A 12,229-nucleotide genomic window follows, 5' to 3' on the forward strand; every position below is an offset into this window, starting at 1 on the left:
AGAAAGGGAGAGCAATTGAGCTGATATAACTTTAAGTTTGACATAGAATTGTCCGTTTTCTCTTTCTGTGTCCCCCAAAAAATCTATCGTGTGTTGCCATTTGATGAGCGACTCACGAAAGTCGTCACTAATTTTTCACAAAGGCTCGGTAAGTAAAAAATCTCAGACTTTTTTTATTACTTCGCCTATACATGTACTGGAAACTGTAATATCCTATGTGTAAAGGATCTTGGATGCTGATAGGACGTTAAACAGAATATGATTAACATATTTGCAATCTCTATATTGTAGATTTTCTGTCAGCTGTGATTTTAGTTATTTGTTAAATTACTTTATTTCGTTAGAGGAATTAGAGGTTAATCAAATGTATAATGTGCGAGGCGATGTCATTTTGTCACTAACAAATAATTCCCTGGGTAATATGATAAACATTAGTACTATGAGAGTACTATTGGATATGAATTCTCTCTAATTCAGGTGAAGACCCGAGGTGTGTCTCTTACTCTTAAAGTTATAAATAGACAATATTAGATAGCACAGCGAAAATGTAAATTGTTATAGTGTTTTTCTTTGATAATTGTAAACCTCAAATGATGGGTCCTATGAAACGTAGCTGAGGAGGAACATAACTGATAAACAATCAATCATTATCAATGCTTGGTCCCTGCCATGGTCATTATATTTTCTGTTAAGAGTTTCATGTGACTGGGGCCTAGTAACTATTTTTAACGATTCATGTCTTGTCAACTATACACTGCAGTTGTCAATATGTACCATCCATTTATGGTACCTTCCGTACTTTGTTATATCAATTTTTGTCAAATGTTTTACCAGTTTTGTTATAGCTGAAGTCCAAGTGATGTTAAAGGTTTAACCCTTGTTGGTTACATTACCTCTGCTCACAGGGATATACAATATTATTTTTATATAGATTTTTATGCATTTTTTCCTGTGAAATATGGAGAAATATCTCACTAGTGAAAAATAACAGACTTACGCCAGTGAAAAGAGAGAATGTAAATCATCTAATAAAAATGACAGATCACGTCTGATACAAAATTCACAAAACCAGACATCTGAAGTGGTTGTGTAATTGTGACACGACCTTCAATTCCATGATAAACGTTCTTTATATATATTGTGTCGTCTCTATATTTCACTCTCGGCCTATCAAAATCAAGCTCAGTAGAGGCAAGCGGAATTTTGAAGGATTTTGAAAAATAATGCGAATATACTGTAAGAATTATATTTTCCATGGGGGATTAATTTTTCTTTGAGATTGTGACACATACACTTTAACTATGTATTAACGTGTTCGTGAAACAGTTAACAGACAGAAATTGACATAGATTATGAAACTAGTGTATTCCATTAGGACGATTTATTCATGAAATCAAGATAAAAATAACCGAATATTTTTGTAAAACCCCGAAATTTGAGACCCACTAAAATAAACCATTTTACAGTAAGAGTATGCGTTAATGCAGTAAAACTGCCTAATCTGTTTAAAATTCCCATGAATTACCAATTGGAATATTTTCAAACTTTAATTTCTTTCTTATCTTTAATTCCAGTAACACATTAAAGATATAATGATATTCAAATGGTATATTTTTCTCACTATTAGATGGTTTACTTTTCGATTTGTGTTTTTGGTACCAGAAAGGATTCTAATATGAACTTATATATGTTCATTTTCAAACTAACGTTATGGCAGAGCAACAATGCATTTAGTAGTATGTGCTTATCATCAGACACCACCGCAGCACCCTGCCAGTTGTTATTATCACACCAAAGCTCATGACACTCAGATCACAAAGTGAAAGTTGTTAAAGTATCTGTTCATCTTCCTGCTATTGACGTCACGAATTCACGTGACACATGCTTATAAAATATAGACTGGATGCGTTTGGTGTCAGATACGTTTCAATTTCCACACATCCTGTTCGAATAGAGTCACATTCATGTAAGTATAAATCAATGTTATTGTAATACAGTATTGCATACTTAGGGGACAGATGACTTATAGTAGATATCTTGTTTACATTTAAGGTTGCAAAGAGTTATATTATTACCGGCACTGTTACTTTTTATCGTATTTTTTTTATTTCACTTTCATTGTGATGTCATTCGTTACGGTTTTATAACCCATTCATATAATCATCTGTCACCGAGTAACTGTCCCACATAGGCAACGTTTTCCTGTTAAGTTATAGATAGCCCAAATATGGCCGTGAAAAAATGTGTCGACTAAAACTTGTCAGCCAGTGCAGACAACACCATCGGCCGTTGTTCAGAACTTGAAGTCATTAGAATGTTAAAATCGCTGCGAAGTCTCTTTATAAACACACTAATGATATGACAGCAGCATCAAATCCCATAGGTATATATGACTTGATCCATTATCAAAACATCAATAATGATTTCATAACGCAATTAGTTTAATACAACATTTTATTTCTATTAAACATATCAGCGTATAGCTTATCATTAGTACACACAATGAAGATAAAGTTAACAGTTGGGTAATATTCACGACAAGATCTTATAATATCGGAAACATATCCCAGTATAGTGTGGATGAAACGTAGTTGTAAATATAGTAAAATCTTCCCAACACATGTCGCTATACTGTGTTTGCAATTTCGCTATACCGTATTTGCATATTACATATATTTCTTGTGTTTAATTCAGTATTCTTATGAGTTCCATCAGAGAGACTTATTCTGATGAACGTGGTCTTTATGATATTTCAAACCTTACAACCACAGATCGTCGCTGAGAAGGATCCATTGACGGCATACTGTGATTGATAGCATTATGCCAAGTTACAATTCTAATGTCCACTTTGACCTCATTTTTCATTGTCTTTACCATATTTTTATCATCCTGCTCCTTCATGTTCATCAGTTTGAAGTTCTGACACACTGTCCATTTTCATTAAGGAAACTATATTACCCCTAGTCCGCCTATATGCTTCTTTTGTTTCACCTCTAAGTATTTAAATTGATTTCATCTGACTTTTTTTTTTTCATTTTCTGAGTTCAGATGCCCCTGATCTTATGTTTTGTTGTTTTTAGGTATGCCATTTTTGTTCTTGAAAATATCGGCACTCTTTTAATCTGTGTTGTTATTTATTTTCTTTTGTATTTAAATGCTTTCTTTTCTTTCTTATTTTTTTCCGGAATAGAAATAGACAAAAACTAAATATGTAATATATGAAACCACTGTCAATGTGCATTGTAAATTCAAGACAGCAATGCATTCATGAGGTACCAAAGCTAACCACTCATAGATGGTAATAACGCGCTATATAACTAAAAGTTAAGCAATGTCATCTCCATGGACGCGAATATTGTTATAATAATGAATGCACTGCACACCGCACTTATCGTTCCTTCCGATGGGAAAGGGGGCAGTATTTCGCAGTTTAGAAAAGATCATCGACACAACCTTTCTCGTTTGTCTTGCAACCTAATTTCTATTTGCATTGATAGATTGTTTAAATCAAAGCTATGCCATGTCTCGAAGCAGTTGTAACTCATTGTAAATAAGTCATTATTTACATCATAATCGGTCAGGTCTCCAGTATGGGCAAACGTTCAGTTGGCTTTACTTCTTGATGTAAAAAAATCAAGCTTTTATGCAAGCCTGAATATGTGTCAGCATCGTATTGGGAAAGAAAACAGAATTGTCGAAAGATATAAATCAGAAATCGAATTACCTAGTGATATAATTTGGCGAATATAACTCAGTAAAAGAAGACTGTCAAATCAGCAATAACCGAGGAAGTTATTTGTTATATTCAAATGCCACAAAAATGTTTTTATCACTTGATATCATACCTGTCCGATGAAAGGAATGGGATTCGGCTAATTTTACAAAATAATCTGAATGTTTTATATTTTGTATTTTGTATTAGACCAGAAGAAATGTTTAAGATGGCTCGGCATACATTGACATGTATACTGCTGATGGTAAGTTGTTTGAACAAATGCACATAAGCAACAAATACCAACATATGAACATAATCATAACTCAAAATCAATAAAAACTAGGGCAAAATAAAAACAAAACAAAGAAAGAAAAAAAAAACATAAGGAGAATCAGACCATGTGTTCCAAAAGAGTATTCTACTTTATCGACGACACCTGTCACATTAATCTTGGCACACCCATGCTAGTACTGACACGTTCTCAAATCAGAACAATGTTTACAGCAACGGAACCAACATGGAAACTAACGAACATGAAACACGCCTAGTTAACGCAAAGACTAATGAAAGTCTTCTGCATCAACAGTAACTTGTTGAATGTTTTACTGGTTTAAGGTTTACAAAGGATCATTGGTCGGCAATGCTGCAACAACACCTGTTACAAACGTATCTACACCTGTTACACACGTATCTACCACACTTATACCAGATACGTTTTATTACAGTAAGTAGCCACTAACATTACTAACATCTTTGATATATGAAATTAATCATCGAACGCCACTAGTTACTGGTATAAGCATGTGTGATGTTTCGATGAGTAGCTTGTCACCATCGTTGTGATATATAGTATAAATAGATATAAAATAACATTGAAAATATTTTGCATGTGTATTTCCCACTTTTCCTATGTTACCCAGGATATTTAATGTGTCGTGTATTTCACTAGGACATACTTTTCGACTTGATAGTTTTATGTAAATATCCATTTCGGTCCAACTACTGACTTTTTAAGGTATTTTGCTTCTGGTAACAGTCAATATTTATCATATTAATACACATACACATATATATTCGTTGTGTTGAGATGGAAAAATAAATCCGATCAACTATTAGTGTAGTATATACGCGTATATATACAGAGGTATCATCTTTCCACTAGACGTCCAGAGATAGATTACCCGCACGAACGTGAGAAGGTATTGAGTCATCAGCCAGATTACATGGTTTTTCTATGGGTAATCCTGTTTCCTCACCCATTAAGACCCCTCGGTTGCTTCCTTTCTTTCCAACAAGAATGATTAATATCAGCTTGTTAAAGTTGAATATTTAGATTCAATGAAACCAAAACATCACTATTTATATAATTATTCAGTCTTGTTATTTAAGATTGCACAGAAGAAGGGGATATCCATATCATCAATGACGGCGGTTCCTTAACTAATTTGACAATTAAATATCTCAACCAATCAGATGTAGGCAACTGTACCGATCCAGAGCTTCAGACAGATGGGTCGTTTGTTCTTACAGATTGCACAAAGGTAAAATTTAGCTATAGTTAAAAGATATTTGTTCAACATTCGTATCTTTGCATATCAAACAAAACCTATGATGTGTTTGTACAACAAAAGAAATGATGTAACGTAATTAATATATATATAATAACCACTAGGAATATTGAACGTGTAACAGACAAATGTAATAAAATGAGAGAGAAAACTTATTTGATAAAAGATTATGAACAGTTTATTTCAACTTTTTGGTAGAACACTACGGTCGATGTCGTACTTGAGGTTACAAATGGATCAGACATAATCGGAGGACATCATTCTAAATCCTTTCAAATCAAATGTGAGGATGTCAATATCAAGCCGTACTACCTCAACGTAACATTTGCTGCAAACGTCAGGTTAATTGTCAACTATATTTAATATTTCGTCACAGACTGTAATCAAATCAAATTCGTTTGCAAATCCGCACCTATTTGATTTTCCTCAAGACAAGAAAAAGTCTCAGAAAGCAACGGGCAATATTAATTGAGTACAGATTGTTGAATAGTGCTGAAGATTAAATTGATCTATCACAGTCATTTGCTAAGTTTTATACTTAATATGGAACTTTATGTCAGTGGTGGATTCCATAATTAGATATATTGCATTGAATGCATGTCTTTTTTTAAGGAACGAAGTCAAAACTCATGTAGTAAACATGGCTACAAAACCTACACCTACTCCGATATCACAATTAACAATGACTATCAAAGGTCAAAGTGGTACAGTACAGGAAGCAACCATTGGTGAAGCCTTGACCATCGTCATAACGACCCCAGGTAAACTATGGAATCACATATATCATAACACTATATGTTATCTGTGGCTGTGTTATATGTTACCTGAAAATGTCCTCTATGTAATCTGTAGCTGTACTATATGTTTAACACAGGGGTAAAATTTAAGTTGTTTGTCCACGTAGACTGCTGGACTAGTACATCCTGAAATTTACTAGCCCTGGGCAAATAATAGTATCAGAAAATTTTCATACATTATAGAAATTTATTCAAAGAAATACTTAACGCAGTTTAATTCAATACTGATTAGATGTTAAACTCATAGAAATACTAAGTACACAACATGATCTGAATGTCGGGTAATTTTGTCCAGATAATCTGGATCCATTTGTGTCTAAATATCCAGTGCATCATAGTCCACCTCAACTGGTCTATCTCCATATGGGTCTTGAATAGGTCTCCTTACTCTCTGGGCTGTTGTGTTCCACAAAAGAACGGCATCAGTAAGGTCATACTCTTTAATGTTGTTTGTATGGAACATGACAAAGAGCAAATCGAACAAAACATGTGGTCTCAGTCTTGACATCCGATCACTTTTGACTAATTACATTTCTAAAAAGCCTCTTTCAGTATCATCTGAATGAGCTGGTAAGGTAAGTATTAAGTAAATCAAGGCCAGGACATTCGTGGAGTCTGTGTGCTGCCTGTTGATTGTCTGCCAGTCTAAAGAGGATAGATATTTGCAGCTGCAATGAATTAATAAAATATACTTTCAATATACATATAGAAAGAAATATTTTACTATGACACCGTGATTTAGAGCTAAGAAAGTAGAATATTCTTTATTTTCTAGACTAAGAATAAGTAATATGTTTAATGATTTACTGAAATTGAAGAAGTAGCAATCTCTTGTAAACATTACTTTTCAGCACATCCCATTCCATTTCTATTGCATTGACATCAACACCTGCATCTGAAAGAAATGGTTTATTATTATGATTAATGTGTCTTCATTATTTTTGATTTGTTGTTAAATACTCACTGTGTTATCTTCATTACACAGATAAGAATTCAATATAACCTTATTTGAAATTAAGTGAATTCATTATTTTTGAAATGTATGAAATGTCAGCAACTAACATGAACTGTTTGCCTCAACAGACCAGATTTTGATATTTGCGATCTTGAATGAAGCTGCTATTCCATCCACAGAGAAATGATCTTGTAAAGAGGTTATCAGGGCTAATGTGATTGTGTCGTTGCTGCTCTCAAAGGCAGCTGCACAAAAATCCATGTCAGTCATGGTAACTATTGTTTGCAAGTCCATCTCTGCAATCTTTTATGTAGTGTTAATGAAACTGTTATTTTATTTCCTAAAAATGCTCAATGGAAATTCTGGAATTAAATTGATAACTTTAAGCAATTTTTAAAAAACCAATTCAGTAAGAAATTGACTCTGTTTTGAAATCTGTACATTCTACATCATAGATCGATTTACGTTCGGCCTCTGTTGACGCAAATTCGACACAACACTTGTAAGCATCGCCGATTTGTCGTCATTTAATATAAGCTAATCCCGTCCTTTTTTCCTTTTGTTGACACAAATTCGACACAACACTTGCAAAGCATAGCCGATTCGTCGTCATTTAATATTAACTAATCCCGTCCTTTTTTCCAAGAAGGGAGGAACTTCCTGCTCCTTTTGTCCTTTTCATATTCTTTCGATTTTTCTTCTTTTTTTTTTCTCTTCATTTTCGCTTTGTTTTGTTTTTAGATGAGGGACTGACGCCACTTATATACCACCGCATTGTCAAGTATTGCTCTTAGTTACTCAAACTTTTTTCTGACCACGAATTAAACCTATTCACGACCTATATTACAATACATTACGCTGGTTCTCAGCGCATGTTAGTTGGGCATGCTTTACGGCTTTTTTCAGAAACGTTGAGAACGTGAATGGTGAATTCTAGCATTACTAACCCAATCGGACCAGTGGAAATTCGTATCAATTAGTCCAATGTAACTTTCACTAGCCACGGGCTACAGCTAATTTCGAACTCTGTGTTACCTCTGAATGTCTTGTATGTTACATGAAACTCTCCAGTATGTTGCCGGTAGCTGTATTTTAAATTATCCGTGGCTGTCTTATATCTATCATGTGACTGTACTATTTTTTACCTGTGGCTGTCGTATAAATACTCTCTTATTGGAAAATCACGAATAAGACAGTTACATTTGACTGGGCCTTTCTAATGTACTAATTTGGTCACAAATAGAGCAGTATACAAGTACACAAGTCTCACAATTGTGCTCTGGCGTTGTAAAATGTAAAGTAATGAACGTTTGCAGATGTAATTATCCAACACAACAAATTAATGTAATTCCCCCATACCTTCACATTCACACAATCAGCAATCATTTCCAGGAATTTCAATGACGCAAACTAAGTGTCAAATAAATTTTTCAAATAATGTTGATCCACAATCAGGTTCTGATTTGTTCCATACCAGGCAATATTAATACAGTCAACTATAAAATTGGTTGACTAACAATAATTCCATCTTGTCTAGATACTAATCTCCCAGATATTCTACAGTATGATTTATATTACAATACTACATAACGGGAGCCAATTCGGGTTACAGAAGATACCGTTTCGGGTTAACACTTCCTACCCACTTTAAAACTGATTCTTACATGTTATAGGAATTCAGTCATTTTTACATACTTCTATGACAAATAATATTACAACTCTCGAGGATCCAAAATGGCAACCTCGTGGTCCTTCAATTAAGCTTACATGTTGCACTAAACATCACCATCTTCACACGGATTGTTTTCACGTGAGGAGTAAATACCGATGGATCACATGACCACCTAATTGATGATAGGTTGATATTGCTACTGGATACAATGAGGAATCAATAAGAACGAATGATGCAAAATTCAAATCACTATTGATATTCATTGTTTTCATTCCTATTTAATACACTATTGTACATTGTATTCACTCACTCCTTCGAGGCTCCTTTTCAGGGATCTGGCAAAACTGAAATAAAATTAATTCCTCTGAATATTTACATTGTATATCTTGCAGGAAATGTTGATATCAAACCAACAGAATGTAAGGCAACAGGAAATGGAAAGGAAGAGACATTGTGGATTGAAGCAGGGTAATTCAATCTGATATTTATTGTCTGATCCATATCTAAATCCATTCTTCACATATTTCTTAACTAATTATTCAAATGAATTTCTGACTTCAATGCTCATATTTTGCATGTTGTTTTACTTGGTACGGCATTATTCATTACTGAATTAACTAATGCGGTATAGCTTATGTAATGTGCAACCTTGCTACAATACAGAGTCTCTCAAATCAGAAACAAATTATACAAATTTGTATTTTTCTCAAATAATATTCTAAGATAAAATGATGAAACGAAAGTGTTATTTTTATTCATTTTACATGGTCGTTTTAAACGTTTCAGATAAGAAAACAACTACTTAATGTTAATGATATAAGCAGAATACGCTTTCAGTTGGTTGAATTTATTTGAAACCTGTCCGCAAATTATCGTAAACATGCAGTATTGATTAGCTTTTTTTATGGGAAAATATTTTAACTTTCAGTTGTAAACATGACGAAGAGTTGTTCGGAGAAAAGTGGACAAAAAATGGAAAAGATGTCACGAACACCATATACGGCTTCCGGTTTGTAGGCCCATCAAAAAAAATCAGTATCACATGCACCGTGCGCGTGTGTCCAGAGGGATATGGAGGACATGAATGTGATCTGGTAAGTGCAAACATATCTGTTTCTGATTAAGATTGTATGAATTAATTACTTAAGTGTTGATTTGTAAATATCTGTACTCCATTTCAATATGAATTTTGAAATATGAAAATATTGTATCGGTTGATTCTAATAAAAGGAAACAAGTTATAATCAACCAACCATGTAATTACAATATTAACTTTCATTTCACTTTTAGTTTAACAAACATGGAATTTGAAAGCTTGATAGGGGAAATGCATGACGAGCAAATCACAGAAGCTGCCTTTAATATAAGCAAAAGAGTTTAATAATGGACGAAATTTGTTCAGTATTATTTTCTCTGGGTTGTGAATTTGATCAACAAATGTACATAACTTAGCGCCGCCAGAATATGTGGGGTTTTTTCTGGATACTCCGGTTTCCTCACGCAGTTAAATTCCTTGTTTGACTCATTTTGGTAAAACAAGAATAATATGAGCTGGTAGTTGGTTTCGCAGCTGTTGTCAAATAAAGTCAGTATTCATAAACGCACAAATCTCCAATTTGTTACCACAGTCAACTTTCTGATGCTAGCTCTCTCAAATATGGCGGCCATCTTTAACGTTTATGCAGTTGAATGCTGTTGACATTCACTAAATCATGAAAATAAAGAAGACGTCATTTTATCAAGATTTAGAATGAACGTGTAACAGTTAAACTTACTTATTTTTCGAAACATTAGACAGTATCTGTAATCCCATAATGTATTCTACTTTATACATGGTTGCTTTAAGAGGATCCCCGTTGCTATCACCGTTCTGTCGGCAATGGGTCGGAAAGTTGTCCAATAGAGCTTTCAACGAAGCTAAAATGGCGGTACTTTCGTCAACATTAACAAAAAATGCACATCTGTGAAATTATAGTAACATATCTTAGATATGGTTCAATTCATACTTTCAGCTGGCATTTCTGAGCAATATCAATGTTAATTTGTTAAGAGGAAATTGACAAAAGCCGCACAAAGGGAAGTAAACTCAGTTGGTTTACGTTACTGTTAAAGTTTTGATACTTTTACTGGCAGGTATATCCTGGTAATGTACATTCGGTAAGGTCACATAGTGGCGATGTCATAGAATGGTAAACATAGATCTGATATGTAATGTTATTTCGAGAAATTACCTTGAAACGTGTTCATATTAAAATGTTGAAAATAATATAAATATGTTGTATTGCTGTGATTGACAGAAAATCATATTGTGTAAATTCGTCTCTAAACGATTGAGAAATAGAATAATTTCATTAGTCATTAACAGATAATCAATGTTGACAATAAAAAGTCACTGGACGGCGATTCCAGCGGGGCTTAGTCAGATCGTCATGTATCGAAGTTAGGAATAAAACTAAGGATCCAATGTTGAATTTTCGATTGATTGATTTGCCTCAAAGCAAGCAGTTGTAAATTCGAAGAAGTTTTGAGCATACAATTCCTCTATTTGTATTAATCTATGTTGAACAAACAGAGCCGATGTTCGAAGACTAAAAGAAAGAGAATCAACCACATGTCATCTGACATAACCATGACAAAAGCTACAACGTCATTAACCATTAAAGATACAATGCTGACCAGCGTGACCAGTGGGGCAGGACGTAAGTAAATAAGCAAAACGCATAAAACACAGAACATATATCGCAGGAAAATTAGAAAGATTACACACTTATCTCATTAAATACGAACCTTTATGGTGTCTATTAACCCACTAACCGCTTCATTGTTGGAATTCATGTTGTATAAAAACCTGTGATCATTAATGTGAAAAAATCTTATTATTTATTAATGCAATCATATTTTACAACCAGCCTCGAAATTTGCACGAAACACTTGACACAATAAAACATTTATCTGAATTGCATTGTACTCCGTAATTATTCTTACATATTTTAGATTTAGACTATCATGGATATCCTTTATTTCTTTCAGGCCTTGGATTTGAAATGATCAACACCATGGCGTTCTTTGTGGCAGCCTTTGCAATCCTGACCGTAAAATTCATTAAGGAGTGATTTTCCTCTTGTAACAAGAAATATATCAGAATTTGGTACAAGATACAAATTTAATATTTTTTTGCAACATCATATACCCATTGTTAAAGACTTTCAATTATATATTAGAGCTACATATTTTGTATTCACTTTAAACAAAGGTCATACGTTTCCTGACACTTTCACATGTTCTCTGACTGAGGATACAACACCCTACAAAAGGTTGAAATCCAACACTTCTTTCCAAAGTTTATGTTTTACAGTTTGGAATCTTCCTTTACAATTAAAAAAAAAAGAACAAATGCATTGTAATCGCGTTGTGTCCTCGTGTTTCTAGTGATCAGCGCATTCATTTTTATTTATTTTTATTCGTTATCACACATGTAATATGACCTAGAGGACATGTGTGTGACAGAAAGTTATCGCTTTT

At 33.7% G+C, this 12,229-nt stretch overlaps 1 protein-coding gene across 1 annotated transcript; it reads left to right on the forward strand.

Moving 5' to 3' along the window:
- Positions 1-3,941: 3,941 nt before the first annotated feature.
- Positions 3,942-11,820, forward strand: LOC132564434 (uncharacterized). Its single transcript, XM_060229088.1, has 9 exons — positions 3,942-3,977; positions 4,331-4,439; positions 5,105-5,256; positions 5,482-5,624; positions 5,896-6,044; positions 9,100-9,175; positions 9,636-9,801; positions 11,280-11,406; positions 11,738-11,820. The coding sequence occupies exons 1-9, from the start codon at positions 3,942-3,944 to the stop codon at positions 11,818-11,820; spliced, it is 1,041 nt and encodes a 346-aa protein (XP_060085071.1).
- Positions 11,821-12,229: the final 409 nt, after the last annotated feature.

Source organism: Ylistrum balloti, unplaced genomic scaffold, assembly GCF_031769215.1.
Source record: "Ylistrum balloti isolate Yb309-2 unplaced genomic scaffold, AGI_CSIRO_Ybal_v1 Utg372274, whole genome shotgun sequence".
Taxonomy (NCBI): domain Eukaryota; kingdom Metazoa; phylum Mollusca; class Bivalvia; order Pectinida; family Pectinidae; genus Ylistrum; species Ylistrum balloti.